Raw genomic sequence first — 19,921 nt, forward strand, 5'->3', positions numbered from 1 at the left:
ACTCGAATTCGAGGTAAGCCTTTCTTCCTTATCTTAAAGAGTCAGTCCCGAGACTAGCTTAATTTATCTAAAGGAAAAACCAATGGTTCCAGCTACGGAGATTGGACGGATTAGTTTAGCCGTAAAAAGGGTTATTCGTCCGCGAAAATATTTGCTAAGAATTAGAAGAAAAAAAAATTGGGGCCACCATGAGACGACGACATGATGTTATATTACTTTTCTGGAATTTCAAAAATCCAAAATAAAAAAAATAATAATAAAATAAGAACTGGATGATTTTAATTCAATAAACCGAAGTTATCCTTGCTTTACTGTTTGTTACTTTGAAACTATATGAATTGTCTATCAAATATTAGATAACAATTTAACTGGGCTAGATAGCTACCCTGTTAAGAAGGTGTCCTACAAAATTATCCTTGATTTAAATTTAAAAATTTGCATTTTGTTAAACAAACACAGTACAAAAAATAAACAGTATAAATACAGTATAAAAAATAAATAGTTGGTAAATAAAAGTTTTACAAAAACGCTTGACCCCGATAGGATATCCAGATTTATATACATAATATTCATGACGTAACGTAAGATGTCTACGTAATTTCATAAGGTTATAATTAGTATTCTGTAAGTGCGACACTATACAAACATTGTAAGCTTATTCGATAATTGACTACAGCGAAGTTTTACAGTCCACTTCCTAATTAGTGGGTACTAAGCTTTTGACAACTTAAGCCTTAACAGGAATTGCTGCAAGACCAGCTCTCAGTAAGTAACCAGTGCCAAACTTATAGAACGTATAAACTTATGATAATATTTAGCATGTATAGCAGGATTCATGAAAATTATCAAAAAGAAACACGATTTTTATACCGTAGTCTTTTGGGTAGAGTCACGATATTAAACTCAAATGTCAAACATATCCTTAGAGTGTTTTCCAAGAAATGATTTTCTTTAATTTCGTTTCGTAAGAACTGGAAAAAGATAAGCTTTTAAGAAATTGCGTGTAAGTAAAATCGCCTCTCTAGAAAGAAAAACTGCTATGACGAGAAATTAATATGATCTGGAAATAAATATTAAGAAAGACTACAAAATTTGCTTTGTTATCATCAAGAAGTGATATCTAGTTTATTAGGGAGAAGGTATAAATTCTCCACATTTTTCCAGCTTTATCACCAGTCCAAACGTAGATCCGGAGATAATCCCGCCTCTAAATTACAACCAGCTCTCATTGGTTCTTGAAAACTCACGTCAGCGCGACGCGAATGAGGGAAAATTAAGTATTTTCCGACTGATGAGAGGCGAAATAGCCCGGCCTCCTTTTACGACCCCCCCCTTGTATTTTGAAAGGGGGACTGGGACTATGGCGCGCGAATAATTAGGCATCTTAAACCTTCTCCCTAATAAACTAGATATCACTTCTTGTTATCATTTTCTTTAAGAGAGTCTTATAAATATTTTAATGGGGTTAGGTAAGGTTGGGTTTGATCATGTTTGGTTAAGCTTGTAACCTGTCAAGGTCAAGTTGAGTTTGCGACAGCTGACCTACCCTCAAACCTCGAAAAACACCCAAATTCATCTAAAAATACATATGAACTCAGACTGAACATAAATTGGGAGGCGTAACACCTTAATTAGCGGTGATTAAAATCAATTAAATAAAAAAAATCCGGTTTTTATATTGTTTAAACCATCGAGTTACGGGCAACAATTAAAAACGTACGTCATCGTTCCATTCATAAAAAGACCCTTCGGCAATTCATTTATATAAAGTTTTACTCAATTAACATAAACTCTAACCAATTATTATTCCATACAATTATATCTAACAAGGCGAGCCGAATTAATTTTTTTATACATAAATACTATACCCATTTCATTACCATTAATTACTTATTTCCGATATGCAAACGAACGTGTAATTAAGTATATATACAACCAGTTAAATAATAATAAAAAAAGATATTTTAAATCCGGAATATGAAATTATCTTGTAACATTTATTATTATCATGAATTTGTTCATGTTAATCGTGAAAAACTGATACATTTTACTGGCAGTTTTGAAAAAGATGGTCCATATTTTCCCTTCAAATTAAGTTTAATTGCCTTAATTTAAATTAGATTAAATAAAAAATGTTTTAAATCCGGAATAATAATATGAATATTAATTATCATGAATTTGTTCATGTTAATCGTGAAAAGTTAATATATTACTGGCAGTTTTGAAAAAGATGGTCCATATTTTCCCTTCAAATTAAGTTTAATTGCCTTAATTTAAATTAGATTAAATAAAAAAATGTTTTAAATCCGGAATAATAATATGAATATTAATTATCATGAATTTGTTCATGTTAATCGTGAAAAGTTAATATATTACTGGCAGTTTTGAAAAAGATGGTCCATATTTTCCCTTCAAATTAAGTTTAATTGCCTTAATTTAAATTAGATTAAATAAAAAATGTTTTAAATCCGGAATAATAATATGAATATTAATTATCATGAATTTTTTCATGTTAATCGTGAAAAGTTGATACATTACTGGCAGTTTTGAAAAAGATGGTCCATATTTTCCCTTCAAATTATTGTTTAAATTAAGTTTAATCGCGTTAATTTAAATTAGATTAATGAACTTTGAACTTATTTCAATGGTTTTCGAAAACTCCCAATACCTTTTAAAAAATATATTAATAAGAACAAATCCCCTAATTATAGATTATATTTAATTACTAAAAATCTTTCATGGTTAACCCGAATTAATCTCAACTATTATATATTCGAAACACATAATTGGAATTCCTTAACTTCTCAGCATTGTAACTCGCGTTAGAAAACTCGAACATGACGTAAATACCGGTAACGAATTACGTAAAAAAACCCTCAACCAATGACGTATTCCGATATATATTACCACCAAAATCGAATTAAAGAAAAAAAACCTGAGAGAGAAACGAGCCAGAATTACTGAAAAACTTAACATTAAGAATTCAAAATATTCTGGGAAATTTTGGGGGTCGACAGCGTGTTAGTTTGAGCACTAAGCCCTTAAGATTATTTAAAGGACAATTGCGAGCTGGGAGTCAGAAACACTCTGGATAGTAATAGCAGAAGTATATAATACTTCTTTTCTGGTAATAGTCAGTTTCAATATTAACAAACGTTAATGTTTGAACCCGACGCTACGCTTGCCGCTATGTAAACCCGAATCCGGCAGAGAATCGTGGCCACAAATACAGCCAGGGATAGATTTAATTTTAGAAGTAGGAATGGAGAACAGAGTAATCTGGACGCGCGTCAAAGTCCCGGACCCCCTTCCCCGGGACGGAGGGGTATGAAAGAAGAGGCGGGTCATAATGACAGAGGCAAAAACAAATTACGTATTTTTCGCCGTCCCCGTCAGCAACGTCATCAAACGTAACTTTTCGTTACGTGTTGGAGGGAGGGGCTCTATACTGGGTGGTCTATGAGTCGGACTGAAGTAAATTAAATCTATCCCTGGTTTCAATGTTTAAACCCAGCGTTTGCCGCTCTATAAACCTGCCGAATCCAGTAGAGAATCGTAGCTACAAATACAGCTGTTAAAATATTAGAAAAGTAAGTTCGCATATGGACTTTAATATAAAAAATCCAAACAAGCAAGGAGGTACTGATATTAATCACGATGTCGTCCCCTTCAAGTCCGTAATCGTTTTAAAAACGTTCCCTTTAGGCGGTTTAACATTGAGAGGGGGTTCAAGGGGGGGGGTGCAAGAAAACCTCGGATCCTATATAAACTAAATGAAGTCCTCCAAAACATTCATTCACATTTAAACAAACTAAGCGAAAGCTTTAGCTAAATAAATCCCTTCTGAAAAAATATTACAATTCCATTTTTTTCAAAAATGAAATTTTTAATTGTCGCTACCTTTATGGTCGTAATCGTTGTATTCAACGTGGAAGCCGCTGTTTTTCGAGAACGTGCAAAAATTGTTGATGGTAAGCTAGACTTTCTCTCTCGTATAATTAATTTTACTATTAAATTAAATTAAATTAATTATCCCTCTAACTAACTTAATTTTGATATCAGGTAAATGTCAATATCAAAACGAGTTAAAAGCTGACGGAGAGGAATGGCCCGAACCGGGATGTATTAAAAGAGTTTGCGATGTCCCTGGCCGTATGGTTCATGGAATTGGGTGAGATAATATTTTGCATTTATTGAAAGGCTAACATGGCTTGAGCAAACATCAAAATTTTTATTAGAAAACAAGTTTTTATACCATGAAAGTGTAAGGTTTTCTATGATGGGTAGCAAAACAAAATCAGATTTGAAAATATACTATTTCAGGGTTAATTTAGAATTATTTGGTCGGGTAAAGCGTAAAATTCATGGTAACAACAGCATTTGACAAATATACTTCACTTTATGAACGTCTATTATAAATTCGTAACTTTTAAAGTAGCTATTTTAATGGGTAATTAGTAATTATGGCAATTAAAATTAAACATAATAGCAAATATTTAAAATTTATCACTAAGAACTTCAACCCTATTAGATTCGTTAGCTTAAAGGTAAATTTTTCCAAGGTCACCAAAAATTATCGGTAGTCCAAATGCATCTTGTAATAATAGAATTTTAAAAAGGTCAGAGTTCATTCAATAGAATGAATCGCTTTATTTAATTCTTTCCTATGATTAAAGTTGGTTATATTCCAAGAATTTTTGGAAAATCCAGTGATTATTCGTGTCCGGGAAGTTATGATATCATAAGGATATCCGAGAAAGTGTTTTTTATAATCAAAACCGGAGAAATATGGGAGCTTAAGATTTTACCCATCTTATCTACAGAAATTAAGAAAATTCTTTCCTGTTATAATATAAAACCTTAGAAGAGACAAGCCATTAATTGTTAAGCCTATTTTGTGGTCAAGGTCATAGAGTTCGTTTAACTAAATTGTAAATTATTTTCAGATGTGGTAAAATCGGGGGAGACCTTCCCAAGGGTTGCCGAATTGTATCCGGTGAAGGAATGAACCCTGAATGTTGCGAAAAGATTGTCTGTGATAAATCAACGCCTAACAACTTCCAGACTTATTAATTTTAAATGACACTGTATCTCGTGGACGTCTTTAACTAGTCATAATTATTACGTATTTAGACAAAATTTACTTTTTTAAGTAGTTCCTATTACCCTGTATCTTTTATATCTTATTTAAACCTGTTTAAACCTATAGGGAGCTAACAACTGGCTAGGGGAAAGAGATAGTCTGACGTCACGCAGCCCCCCTCTGGTTGGCATTTTTGCGCGTAGAATACTGTTTAAAACCGTTAGGGGGGATGAAACTCCAGTAAGAGATAAAACGGTGTGACGTTTCAGGGTCAGAACTGTTAGCTCCCTATTGTATCGATACCTTTTTTATTTCGTTTAAAATTTTTGTACACACCTGCGTAAGACCATGTACTTCCGTCATGAAATAAACATTTTTCGATTGAACGAATAATTAACTAAATATAAATGAAACTTTGAAAGCTTGGTAGCATTGTGCAAAAACAAGCTGTTTTTCTAGCAAGGCACTGAACCTCTCAAATATTTTAAAAACCTACGGCGCGTTTATTGTTCCACCGAGATACTGGATGTGTCAATCGAGTTACCTTTGCGTGTAGTGAGACATTTTCGTGAAACAATGATATGACCGGGTCAAAAAGACTTCGCGAAACATCAAATATAACTTCATAATACTAATGTTCTTTATAATATTAATAATCTAACATTAATCTAAGATAATAATTAACTTCAAAAAGCTTCACCTCTGGCTTCACGTTGCAGTTGCAGTTCCAAATGCCGACTCACGTGGAAAGCACACTTCCTCTGGTCAATTGCTTGGACTAGTTTTTAAATTCAAGAAGTGGGGGTTACTGGTCCTCGGGACCACAAGTACTAGATTAAAAAATATTCTTATTTCCCAGACTGGCGCGAAATCGAGGAAGCGGGGCTGCGGGGCACGACTGCAGGATTGGAAATAAGGTGGATTTTGTTAGTGGTCCTCGGGACCAGTGACCCCTCATGTTGGAATTATTAAACTAGTCCTTGGGACCAGTGACCCCTCATGTTGGAATTATTAAACTAGTCCTTGGGACCAGTGACCCCTCATGTTGGAATTATTAAACTAGTCCTTGGGACCAGTGACCCCTCATGTTGGAATTATTAAAGTAGTCCTTGGGACCAGTGACCCTTAAATTAATTATTTTTTACTGGTCCCATTATAAAATTTCTAAATTGGTGAGAATAAGAAGCGCGTAAAGACACTGTAGGAAAAAGTAGCGTATCAAAATCAAAAACAGTTAACTTTTATTTCTTATTACAATTTTGCGACTAGTTGCCACAAAATATCAATCAACATGTCTAATGATATTTGAAGTTCTTCATCCTTTTCTGAACTATCCTTATTGCGTTTGTGGCTACATCAGTAAGCTAGAGTACGAGAGCTCCCTTAGGATCAAAATCCTATAATGTGACTAGTACCATACACTATAGAAGCCCATTCAATCGGACAAAAAATGCGACTTTTGGACTATCGGCGGGGAGTTCAAAGGAACCCAAAATTAACATTAAGTTCTACGGGAGGAGGTAGGTTTTTGGACAGATCCTTTGTCCTATTCATCCAAATGACCTGAAATTTTAATGAGACTTGTGTTTTGACGTGTTTTATTATTCTAAAATGGATTCAAGCTTTTAGAGTCGATAGAGTTTTTTAATAAAAATTAATTTCCAATGTCAAAATTGTAAATTCAGTACTTATAACCGTTTTCCAAGTCTCCAAGATAAAAAACCCAACCCCATCCTCCTTGTCCAAAACATGCCTTTTAGATTATACAAGATTTTACCAGATTGTCTAGCCCATAATTAATTAGTTTTACCTCAAGAAACCAAGGAACGCTTTGCTAGCGCACATGTCGGGGAAACTAACCTTAGTATTATTGTCCATTGTCATTACTGGAGGGAAGACTCTCATCTCTCGCGATTGAACCATTTTAAGTGGAATTTCTGATAGCATTTTGACGTGTTTTGCAACCCGATTATTCTTACAGGACACCCTCTTTATTTCGCATAGCATCTTCTTTCTTCATTGCATTTTTTATTTTAGTAATTTTCTAATTAAGAACAGGAATAATTAGGCCTGAAACAAAGATTTTGGAATATGTTACACTTTTAATTTCAGAACATTTATTTGATCTAGATCAACGTAAAAACTGGGTCCCCTGTAAAATGGATTAACTTTCATAGGAATTAGTTTAATTACTATGATTTCAGGTTTCGACCTATTAGACAAACACGTTTATAGGGTGGTTTTTCCAGCTGCAGGAATCCATAAACTCCAGTATCACTCTTTAAAAGTGGAGAAAAGTGTTTTGGGCTGTTTAGAAGACATTAGTAAATAATAATTAACTAAATTATTAATTATATTAATAAATAGAAACAATAAAATTGAAATGCACGCTCCCGCCATATTTTGAAGTCTGCCTAACGTCAGCAGCGCCATCTAGCGGTCCGTGTTTGGAGATAATAAACCTATTCATTCTGGGTTATTTTTGGGGTCGTTTTCCGTTAGAACTGGCTGCTGCGATTTTCTGTCCGATTTTTGCTGGTAAATATTTTGATTTTATTTATATTTTAAGGGTTAATTTTGATTAAATAACAAAGTTTTATCGCAACCGATCGGAAATTAAGCGTTGGAAGTGGAAAATTTATGGTCAACCGTGCCAAAATACGTTTGTTAATTACGACCAAGGCTTACGGGACCACGTTGGTTGGCACCACTGGCTGGTGCTACTATAACCAAGGCTTACGGGACCACGTTGGCACCACGGATTCAAGGAAGCTGTTGCCTCTTTCAGTAGTGGTATAAGAGATCTTTCCAGGTAAATATTTTATTTATATTTTAAGGGCTAATTTAGATTAAATACCAACGTTTTATCGCAACCGAATGGAAATTAAGCGTTACAAATGGAAAATGTATCTTAACCGTGCCAAATAGGTTTGTTAATTACGACCATTGTCTGTTTGAAGAAAACATAGCCTTAGTTGATTTTATATATTGGTTACCAAACATAATGGTAGTTATTTGGAACTCCATAGTTCTAAATAACTAATGCACTTTTGTTGCTTTGGTTATTGGCTGTATATTGCCCTTAACTGAAGCGAGTAGAAAACCTTTAACGGCAGTTGTGTATTAACGCCAAAGTGAGCTTTTTAAGTAACTGTAGTTCTCTAAAATGTTTTCAATTAACAAATCTATTGGTGTAAATATGGGTGTCTAGGGTCGGAAATAAGCACAGGACACATTGTCCAATAACATTTTAAAATGTCCCATACTATTTTTAAAAACTAAGGGGGTCACTGGCCAATTTGACCAATGAATTTTCCCAAAGTTTTGATAGCTTAACCAAGAACACGCGATACTATTTTTGCACACTCTAGTGGACAATGTCCTATAAATTTTCTAGTCAAAGGAGTTAAGTCGTTTTTGTCCTTTGAGTATGTTATAGTCCTATTTGCCCCCCCCCCCATCCAACCATATTAGAAACCCAGGGTTACGACAAACGGGGGCCGAGTAATTAAGCAAAATGTTCACAAACATACCCCATCCATAGGAATAGCATTACACTAAACTTTGGGGGTTCATAACTGTGGTTCTACTCGATATATGGGGGTGTCCTTTGATTATGTCATAGTCCTATTTCCCCCCCCATCCCACCATAATTACACCCAACTTTGGGGGTTCATAACTGTGGTTCTACTAGATATATGGGGGTGTCCTTTGACTATGTTATAGTTCTATTTACCACCATCCCACCATAATTACACCCAACTTTGGGGGTTCATAACTCTGGTTCTAGTAGATATATGGGGGTGTCCTTTGACTATGTTATAGTCCTATTTGCCCCCCATCCCACCATAATTACACCCAACTTTGCGGGTTCATAACTCTGGTTCTACTAGATATATGGGGGTGTCCTTTGACTATGTTATGGTCCTATTTCCCCCCCCCCCTCATCCCACCATAATTACACCCAACTTTGGGGGTTCATAACTGTGGTTCTACTAGATATATGGGGGTGTCCTTTGACTATTTTATAGTCCTATTTGCCCCCCCCATCCCACCATAATTACACCCAACTTTGGGGGTTCATAACTCTGGTTCTACTAGATATATGGGGGTGTCCTTTGACTATGTTATAGTTCTATTTACCACCATGCCACCATAATTACACCCAACTTTGGGGGTTCATAACTGTGGTTCTACTAGATATATGGAGGTGTCCTTTGACTATGTTATAGTCCTATTTGCCCCCCCCTCATCCCACTATAATTACACCCAACTTTGGGGGTTCATAACTCTGGTTCTACTAGATATATGGGGGTGTCCTTTGACTATGTTATAGTTCTATTTACCCCCATCCCACCATAATTACACCCAACTTTGGGGGCTCATAACTCTGGTTCTACTAGATATATGGGGGTGTCCTTTGACTATGTTATAGTCCTATTTGCCCCCCCATACCACCATAATTACACCCAACTTTGGGGGCTCATAACTCTGGTTCTACTAGATATATGGGGGTGTCCTTTGACTATGTTATAGTCCTATTTACCCCCCCTCCATCCCACCATAATTACACCCAACTTTGAAGGCTCATAACTGTGGTTCTACTAGAGATACGCGGAGTTTTTGCACACACTAGTGGACAAGGTCCTATAAAATTTCTAGTCAAAGGAGGGGACAGATGTTCTATATGAATGTTTTCTTATTTCCGGCCCTATGGGTGTCAAGCCCATTTGTTTTCACCATAACATTTGTGTAGTTACAAATTAGCCGTATCCAAATGGCTTCTTGGAAAGAATTTAGAAGTTTATTTTGGGGAGTTGCTTTCAAATGGCACACAGTATTCGTGATTCACATTTATGTCGTACTTATTCAAAATATTTGAAATGAATCTTATTAAATGTTTCTAATTAAGTGCGCGTTGCATTTATTCCTGGTTTTACTATTCAATCTTTTAGTCGGTTTAAAAGTAATTCAAAGTGATTGTTTAATTGACAAATATCTCAAGATTGACCCTAAACCGTATTAATATTTATCTTTCTAGTTACGTTATATGATTTATTTGAAAGTGGAATTAATGTTATTCAAAATGCTTGTGCCATTTAAGCTGATAGTAATTTTAATTTTGTATTAGATTGTTTGAATTGAACAGATTATATTTTTTTAGCTATCATCCGTTTCCAAAGGGGAAATTTATGTTGGATTCTAGAATGAATTATTATTATTTGACAATTGCACCCTATATTAATCAGGTCAATGAACCCATTACAATTTCATTCTTAATACACCCTTTCGACGAGTCTAAGAGGGAAAGGCGCGGAGGTAAAATTCTGCTTTACATCTCGCTTTTTAGCGCCTGCGTTGTAGTAATTAAATCCCATTAATAGTAATTTTAGCAATATTAACGGGTTAATTCCATTCTCAATTCAGGTCTACACTTTGTTTTTATCCGTTTAAAGGGAATCTCATTAGCAAAAAAGACTATTTCGACAGCCTGTAAGATTGTAGGCAATTATTGGGGTATTTAGTTCATTATTTATTATTATATTTATTCTTAGAAGGAAAGCGCTTGTGTCCTTTTCTATGTAGGGTTTTTTTCGCCAGGACATGAATAAAATGCTGAAATATGGAATAGGTGAAAACTGGTCCTAGCCCCCCCTTTTTAGAATAATGAACGTAATCAGGATTTTAAGGGTGAGATTCCCTTTGCGGTATTAAGGCATCTAGTTTATGATTTTAATTATAAATATTTTTAGGGGAAAAGCGTTTGGCAACTCGTTGAGGGTGTTTTGTAGGATCTAAATAAATTTATGATTTATGTTTAAGGTAGAAGGTTGCTTATACGCTTTGTCCTTTAAAAGTAAACACGATTTTAAGCGGATTTAAATCAAGTATTAGGTTTTTATGGTATTATTTTACTTCCCCATACTAAGGTATTTATTTTAATGTTACGCGGGTGCTATTAATGTCAAATATTAATAATGTCTTCTGCCCGAACATCAAGCAAGAATATTCAAGTGGATTTTCATATTAAGGTATTTAATTTGAAGTTATGCATGTGCTATTTTCTCCGAATAATAATAAGAATTTCTCTTGCGCAGGAACATTCTCTCGAGTGCAGGACTTCAATGATCGAGTGCAGGACTTCTATCATCGAGTGGAGGACTTCTATCATCGAGTGGAGGACTTCTATCATCGAGTGGACTTTCATTGGAAATCCCATGCTAAGGACGAAGTTTCCTGGTTTTGGGGGCTCCACAGCGGGCCTTAGTTTAAATTTAATAATTCCCGAGTTAACCAGGGACTTGTTAAATTTAAATTGGGCTCGCAAGGCTTACCTTGGGGGTGGTAGCTTAAGTTTAAATTTAAAGTTTCGATATTGGGGAAGGAACAAAAACAGTCGAAAAACACTTAGGGTAGTTTTTTTAACCTTTTTTTATGCGTATTTTATTTTTTATAAATTTTTTTATTTTTTTAATAAATTTATCAAAAAAAATTTTTTTTTGTAAAAAAATTCTTTTTTAATGTATTTTTTCACTTATTTTTTAAATAAAAAGCTTAAAAAGGGGTCAAAAAAACCTCCCTAAGTCCAGACATTAAAAAATTGAAACCAAGTCTAGTATCTAAAGAAATTCAAGAAAAGAAAGAACGAGGTTTAAGGCAAAATTTATTCAAGAATAAACAAAAAAACCAAAGTGTTTACAAAAATTTCGAACAAGAAAATATTAAAGAGGTTGGTAAGTTAAAGTTTGAACGCGAAAAAAAATAATAAGTAGTTACAAATAAAATTTGCAAGCAAAAAAATTAAGTTAAGTGGTTACATGAAAAATTTGCTTTCTAGCTTCGATGATTTCCTCCATATCTTTAAGTCACCGCTGAGAGAAAGAGCAAGTCCAGAAGACATCATGTAACGTGAATCCAACGAAGCGTGTCATCAGGAATGATACATAGCAAGTCCAGAAGACATCATGTAACGTGAATCCAACGAAGCGTGTCATCAGGAATGATACATAGCAAGTCCAGAAGACATGTAACGTGAATCCAACGAAGCGTGTCATCAGGAATGATACATAGCAAGTCCAGAACAGCTTCGTGTTGAGTCAATCGGAACAAAGGAAGGATACGTCTCGGAATGACCAGCGACAGAAAAATCCAAGAAAATCATCCACATCTATAAATTAAAACATATCAATAACACATAATAAACTGTTGCCTACTAACAAAGTAATCTCGTAGATTTAAATAATTTAAGAAAAGCGTGTCCTTAATTAAAAAAAACTGGTTACCAAATTTATAAACCCTGACGAACTACACCAACTAATTGCCACCCTAAATTAAAGAAAGAGTTGACTACCGTGAATTCCACCCCGAATTAAATAAATACTCTTGCTAGCTAATTCCCAAAATTTTATAGAAAATAGTTTTAAGAAAATCGTCCCTTTATTTAAAATTAAATTATGTAACTTAATAATCAAATTAATTTAAAATATCCCCTAAATTAATTTCAGAAAAATTTGCCATTTATTTATTTCAATTACGCAGCTTAATAATGAAATTTAAAATATCCCCTAAATTAATTTTAGGAAAACCTGACATTTATTTAAAACTATTCCCACAGATAGAACCCATAAACAAAAACTTGAGTTGAAATTGGACAAGGCTGAACTTAGGCTTAAGGCAAACGTCCGCGTGTCTTAAAACTATCTCTGCGGGACTTGATTTTCGAAAATCTGTCGCTTTAGCTCTAAATTAATTAATAATATCCCCTAAACTAATTTTAGGAAAGCCTTCCATTTATTTTAAAACTATTCCCACAGACAGTATCCGTAAAATAACTAGAGTTTAATAAGACACGGCTTAATTTAGGCTTAGGGTCCTCGTGTTTTAAAATTCTCTAGGGTGGACCCGATTTCCGAAAATCTGTCGCGTTATCTCTAAATTAATTACGTACCCCGTTTAATAGATTATACTAATAGCCCCTAAACTCATTTTAGGAAAGCCTTCCATTTATTTTAAAACTATTCCCACAGACAGTATCCGTAAAATAACTAGAGTTTAATAAGACACGGCTCAATTTAGGCTTAGGGTCCTCGTGTTTTAAAATTTTCTTTTGAGGGGGATCTGATTTCCGAAAATCTTTCGCGTTTTCTCTAAATTAATTACGTACCCCGTTTAATAGATTATAATAATAGCTCCTAAACTAATTAAAATTAATAAGGGATTCTCTCTTGTCCAACATCTCGTTGTAAAATATTATTTATTTTACTTGATTTTTAATAAATAAATAAAATTCACTAACATTTAACACTGCCTAATTAATTTAAATACTTGAAATAAAATAAATAATTTAAGGGGAGCTAGATGAGTTTGGATTATTGAAAAGGTTAGGCTTACGGACTGTTAAAGCACCACGAGGCGAAGCAATGGCCGCCAAGTATGTTGAAGAGCTTCGAATTCAGCTTGCGTCCTCGGCAAAATCGATCAGCGAAATGACGTATCTATCAAGAATCGACCTCAAAAGCCGGGATCACGATCAGCTGTGCGAGAAAGGTTTTCCCAAGCGACTTTCCTGACGGCTTCCAAGCAACGAATGAACCGGCGTAATGATGATGATGATCAAGAAAGGTTTTTCTAAGCGACTTTCCTCGACCGCTTCCAGGCAACGAATAAACCGGCTGACTCGTAACTTCCAACTAAGTAAATTTCCAACGTCGGGGGGCGCTAAAAGCGCCTATGCGCGGACTCGGGTGCGCCATATCCCAGGCACGAAATCCAAATGGCTGAACACCGCTAGGCCTAAATGAATGAACGCTAGGCCTAAATGAATGAACGCTAGGCCTAACTGAATAGACAATCATTACCTATTACCATTAACATTTGTCGTGACGTCACAAGTCAATTACCTCGGTGACGTCATAGGCCACGTGATCTGACGTCATAGGTCACGTGACCTGACGTCATAGGTCACGTGATTTGACGTCATAGGCCACGTGATCTGCCGTCTTATGCCACGTGATTTTACGTCATATGCCACGTGATTTTACGTCATATGCCACGTGATTTTACGTCATAGGTCACGTGATCTGACGTCATAGGCCACGTGATCTGACGTCATAGGCCACGTGATCTGACGTCATAGGCCACGTGATCTGACGTCAAAGGTCACGTGATTTTATGTCAAAGGTCACGTGATATGACCGTGATTTGACGTCATAGGTCACGTGATCTGCCGTCTTATGCCACGTGATTTTACGTCATATGCCACGTGATCTGACGTCATAGGCCACGTGATCTGACGTCATAGGCCACGTGATCTGACGTCATAGGCCACGTGATCTGACATCATAATCCACGTGATCTGACGTCATAGGCCACGTGATCTGACGTCATAGGTCACGTGATCTGACGTCATAGGCCACGTGATCTGACGTCATAGGCCACGTGATCTGACGTCATAGGCCACGTGATCTGACGTCAAAGGTCACGTGATTTTATGTCAAAGGTCACGTGATATGACCGTGATTTGACATCATAGGTCACGTGATCTGACGTCATAGGCCACGTGATCTGCCGTCTTATGCCACGTGATTTTACGTCATATGCCACGTGATTTTACGTCATAGGTCACGTGATCTGACGTCATAGGTCACGTGATCTGACGTCAAAGATCACGTGATTTTACGTCAAAGGTCACGTGATATGACCGTGATTTGACGTCATAGGTCACGTGATCTGACGTCATAGGTCACGTGACCGGGTTTAATTAATCCATTCACTATCACACATACACTTTTATGTAACTAGTAAATGAATAAAATCATTCATTATAACTTTGATACTGTATTCAAAATATTCATTGGATAAAGTCAGTTATTCTGACTGTTTATTAAGAGTGTGTCACGTGTCTCACATCAACATACTCGACTCACGGCTCTACTATGTTGGGAAAGCATTTTAATCATACTCTAATTCAGAGGTATGAAGCAAGTTTCTATACCTTAGTCACTAAATATAATTAGTAAGCTTACAAGTAAAAATAAATTTATCAGGCAGACTTATAAATATTAATTCAATATTTTATTTCGAAATCTATTCCATTTGATACATTCGGATTTAATAAAAATTTGAAATTAAAATACTTTTCAAAAATGTGGTAATCATTTTTATAGCTTTGGTTAAAGTCTTTTGTTCTTTTTATTATTTGACGCCATAACTATAATTAATAAGCTTATAAATGAAATAATTTCATCAAATAATATTTTATAAATATTAATGCAAGTTTTTATTTTGAAATATATTTCATTGATACATTAGATTTTATTAAAAAGATTAATAATGAAAATAATAAGAATATTTTTATAAACGTGTAACTTCCGAGTGTTGAGTCCAGGTACTGAAAATAATAAGAAAATTTCAATTAATAACAAATCTTAATCGGCTTAGAATTTCCACTGTTTTTCCACGCTAATATCTTACGGTGGAAAACGAGGTTGTTTGGATGGAAAACCAGGGTATTTGGTGGCAAAACGTAGCATTACGCTTTCGCGTCCAGATAGGAAGTGCGTAAAGTCACTGAGTGTTGAATAATTAGGAAAGTAATTTGCGCGTTTTAATGGAATAAGTTAATTGTTAAAATTAAAATTGCATAAATATTATTAACATGTATAGATTAAGCGGATTATTAAGAAATATGTAAGTGTGAGTGAACAATAGTAAAAAGATAAAAACCCACCCAACCTTGAATACAAAAATAACAGAAGTAAAAACCTTGAGCTTTCAATTTCCAAAGCGACCAACCCTTAATAGTAACAAAAATGCACCTTCGTATTTGTAAAACAAGCTTTGTTCATCTGTAATCTTAGAGAGCTTCTACCTCGAGCTAGCGAAAGGGGAACGTTACCAAAACACGTCTATTTCTCCACAAATCGACAAGAGTTTTAAAAGAAAGTACTAAGCTTGTGGCCCCGGATATTCACTTATAACGTAAGTAAATTTATTGAAATAAGGATTAAGGGTTCTAATTTTTTGTTAGAGTATCGATGGGCTATTCACTCTGATTTTCTTTACGGGTACCATGTTTTACCACTGTTAAAAGATGCGCATCGAAGTACGGTACGATGTGGCTACTCTTACGAGCCCATCCCTTGGGTTGTCGTCTTGTTATAACTTCGTATTAAATTATTTGTTTAGATAACCCAGAGTTGCTAAATAATTACCTCGGAACTAAGACCAATTAATAAACAAAAATAACTACCCAACCATTGTTTCAGTCCGGTGGAGGGATTTAAATATATTAGCTCTCCCAAGTAGTGCTTTTCTACACTGAGGCCAGAATGCGCGAGTGTTTAGCCCCTCGGTGACACTATAAACTACTTCAATCTCACTATTAAATTATACATTGTCGAGGGGTCCGACATTTACAAGAAATCCCGTACGCTTCTCGCGAAATCTTTGAAGTAATCAATAAATTACGAAATCAAAGAGGAAATTCCGAAACCTTAGGCGAAATCAAGAAGAAATCCCTAAATTCCGTAGACTTTTATTTTTGGTATAGTCGGACCCCTCGTATATTGTACTTGGTATGCCTCAAAACATAAACATTTATAGCTTAGAAAGAAATACCAATATGGCGGCAAGGAAGAGTAACGCCGGAATTGCCAGGAACGTTTGAATCAATACCGAACATCTGTAATTATAATAAACTAGCTGTTACCCGCGGCGTCGCTCGTGTGTAATAAGAACTTCCATCAAAATGATATAAAGAATGGGTAGATTTTACTGATGACTAATATTTTTGTAGCACCCTAGGAGCGAAGGCACTCGGCGTTGCCCGTCAGCCCGTCGGGACATTTTTACGCGCACATTATTCCATATAGAAGGGTTTTTAAATTTCTGGCCGCCATTTAAAAAGATGGAAACAAATCGAACCCAAAAGACCATTCAGCCCGTCTATAGGTTAAAGGAAACCAGTGTACTAAATATTTGCGAAATCGGTTGAAACGCGCGGACTTTGTTGCATAGAGAAGATTTTTTACATTTCTGGGCGCCATTTATTAAGATGGCGGCGGATTGGAAAAAGCGCCTACTACTTATGAGTAACGTTCCTGCAAATTTTCAGCCTTCTAGGGCAAGCAGTTTGGACTGGGCGTTGATTATCAGTCAGTTTGTCAGTCAGAACTTTGATTTATATACATATAGATAAATAAATTAGTTCTTCCATGATAGAACTAAACAGAAATATTACTGCTTGAACCGGCAAATAATAATGCTTGAACACGAAAGATTTGATTGAACAAAATTTCTAATAAATAAAAGTTAAACAAGATGGGCCAAAGGCTGGGCTCATAATAGTAGCCACATCGTACCGTACTTAACAGGCGTACATAAAATTTACGTGAATAGCCCTCGATGCGCTACTTTTAACTGTGCTAAAATGATTACCAGTAATCCTTACTTCAATAAATTTATTTATGTTATAATTGTAATAGTGCGGCGGCAAGAGAAAACTTGAGTGAGTAGCCCCTCGATGCGCTACCCTAAACATTGCTAAAATGATTACCCGTAAGGCCATTATAAAAACGAGGTTTTAGCTTTAACAATGCTAAACTGATTACACACAAGTAACCCTTAATAGAATAACAGAAAGTTTTAGTGATTATCCCCTCGATGATCGAGTTACCTTTAACAGTGCTAAAATGATTACGTACTTAACGTTCAACTAATACACGTACAGAAACTTTTAATTTACAACTTATGCCTACGCATACTTATCGCGTATTAAAAATTTCTAACATGAACTTATGGCCAGAAGCGTTTGAAAGAGAAAGAATTCGGTAAAACACTCAATAATTGTAATATCCCGGTGTCTTAAGACCATTCCAAAAATAACATCAGCATATATTTTCCTTGCCTAGATTATAAATTCCCCTAGATTTCTTTCAATGTTGAAATAGGGGAGCGGTATTGAAAGCGTGAAATCGTATTGTGGACGGCGACGACGGGTGAGACGAATTTTAAAGGGAGAGTATATATAGCTTAACCTTACCATCATAATTCCCTTCATAAGTAGACGAACGAAAAATATCACCTCTCCCTTTCATTTTCCCTTCAAGGACTAACGAAAACTTTTATACAGCCAAAGGTGGGTATACTGGCACGACAGGGACAACAACAACAGGGCAGGTCAAACTAAGAGCCTCACCGTAGATGTACGTCATACGATGTGGCTGAAAATACTTTAACGTACTTTTTCTTACTTGAGAAGTATTACTACTGAAAGCTTATGCAGAGTTGAGAATATGTAAATCGAGTCCATGGTCTTACCTTTTATGATGGCGGCAGGAGGATGGGGGGGGGGGGATGAAGAGAAACGTCCAAACCGCGGTCCCCATCTCTTTAGATGGTTACTGAAAGAACATGTAAAGGATCGAAATTAAACACTTACGCCCGTCTTTTCACAAACGAAATAAAGAAATACATTTTTTAAATTAATTTTTGGGACCCTTTTACGAACTGAAAGAGCTTACCTTCCTCAATACACATATTAATAATCTACACCTAGATTAGGCGGGAATACAACTTTCAAATCTAGTAATTCTCTATTGTGAATGTAATATTTTCCTTTATGTTTAGCATATTTTTCAAGTTACTAATTTAATTACTATACCAGGGATAGATTTAATTTTAGAAGCAGGAATGGAGAACGGTTAGTATTTACTTCAGTCCAAATCATAGCCTAGTATAGAGCCCCTCCCTCCAACACGTAATTAAAAGTTTAAATTATCTTATAGACTCACTTAAAGTACGTTTTGGTGACGTTGCTGACGGGGACGGCGAAAAATTCCTTTTTACCTCTGTCGCACTGACCCGCCTCTTCTTTCATACCCCTCCGTCCCGTGGATGGGGGTCCGTTTTTTATCGTTATTTTATTTTTTATTAATAGTAAATTATGGTTCTTAGATAAAGGTAACGGTTTTTTACTCTTTCCCTACACCAAAAACTCTACTAGACAAGTGTTTAAGATGGATTAAAGAATGTGGGATGGCATATTGTAACACATCTCTCATTAGTTTCATTACATTTGGACCATTTAATCCAACGATATTGTGGATTGAATACTGAATTTACAATTTTGACATTGGAAATTAACTTTTATTAAAAAAAAATCTATCGACTCTCAATGCTTGAATCTTTTTAATAGAAATTAATTTTTGTTAAAAATTTATTCATTCTAAAACCTTGAATCCTTTTTAGTATAATAGAATAAATTGTAACACACCTCTCATTAAAATTTTCGGACATTGGGACCAGTAGATCCGATCATTCGAAGATATATTCAGTCTTAGCACTGAAGCCATCATTTTGACTTTGGAAAATAATTTTTATAAGAAAAACTATCCACTCTAGAAGCTTGGAACCTTTTTAGTATAATAAAACACGCCAAAACACACGTCTCATTAAAACTTCAGGTCATTTGGATGAATAGGACAAAGGATCTGGCCAAAAAAGCTACCTCCTCCCATAGAACTTAATGTTAATTTTGGGTTCCTTTGAATAATCTTCAAAAGCTACGCTTAAACATGTAAATCGAATTCTTTGAACGGGCTTCTGTAGCGCGAGCAGCTTGCGTCGTGTTGCGCGTGATCGAGTGAACTATGCTTTAGTAGGGAAGTTGTAACCAAGGAGTACTAACTACATAGGAGTAGAATTGGTATATGTAACGTGTTTACTAAAAAAATCCAATTTAAAAATAACATTTGCACTTTATTTCGCTGGAAATAATACCTCCTCCTATAGAACTTAATGTTAATTTTGGGTTCCTTTGAATAATCTTCAAAAGTT

At 35.3% G+C, this 19,921-nt stretch overlaps 1 protein-coding gene and 2 long non-coding RNA genes across 4 annotated transcripts; 2 read left to right on the plus strand and 1 right to left on the minus strand.

Moving 5' to 3' along the window:
- Positions 1-3,785: 3,785 nt before the first annotated feature.
- LOC149602661 (venom peptide MmKTx1-like) lies at positions 3,786-5,476 on the plus strand. The gene is made up of 3 exons (XM_089860824.1): positions 3,786-3,971; positions 4,063-4,171; positions 4,947-5,476. Exons 1-3 carry the CDS (start codon positions 3,878-3,880, stop codon positions 5,071-5,073), a joined length of 330 nt encoding a protein of 109 aa, XP_089716950.1. The 5' UTR covers positions 3,786-3,877; the 3' UTR covers positions 5,074-5,476.
- Positions 5,477-7,538: 2,062 nt separating this feature from the next.
- Positions 7,539-10,741, plus strand: LOC149602662 (uncharacterized). The gene is made up of 3 exons (XR_016377836.1): positions 7,539-7,621; positions 7,705-7,895; positions 10,248-10,741. It is a non-coding gene; the product is annotated as an uncharacterized LOC149602662 (long non-coding RNA).
- A 4,301-nt stretch (positions 10,742-15,042) lies between these two features.
- Positions 15,043-19,714, minus strand: LOC149602663 (uncharacterized). Of its 2 annotated transcripts, none has more exons than XR_016377808.1 (3): positions 18,877-19,714; positions 18,404-18,486; positions 15,043-15,473 (listed from the first exon to the last, which is right to left on the minus strand). It is a non-coding gene; the product is annotated as an uncharacterized LOC149602663 (long non-coding RNA). The 2 variants fall into 2 exon arrangements; XR_016377809.1 differs by having other exon boundaries at positions 19,359-19,712.
- Positions 19,715-19,921: the final 207 nt, after the last annotated feature.

Source organism: Phalangium opilio, unplaced genomic scaffold (assembly GCF_054372755.1).
Source record: "Phalangium opilio isolate 3A_F unplaced genomic scaffold, DU_Popi_V2 ptg000354l_1, whole genome shotgun sequence".
Taxonomy (NCBI): domain Eukaryota; kingdom Metazoa; phylum Arthropoda; class Arachnida; order Opiliones; family Phalangiidae; genus Phalangium; species Phalangium opilio.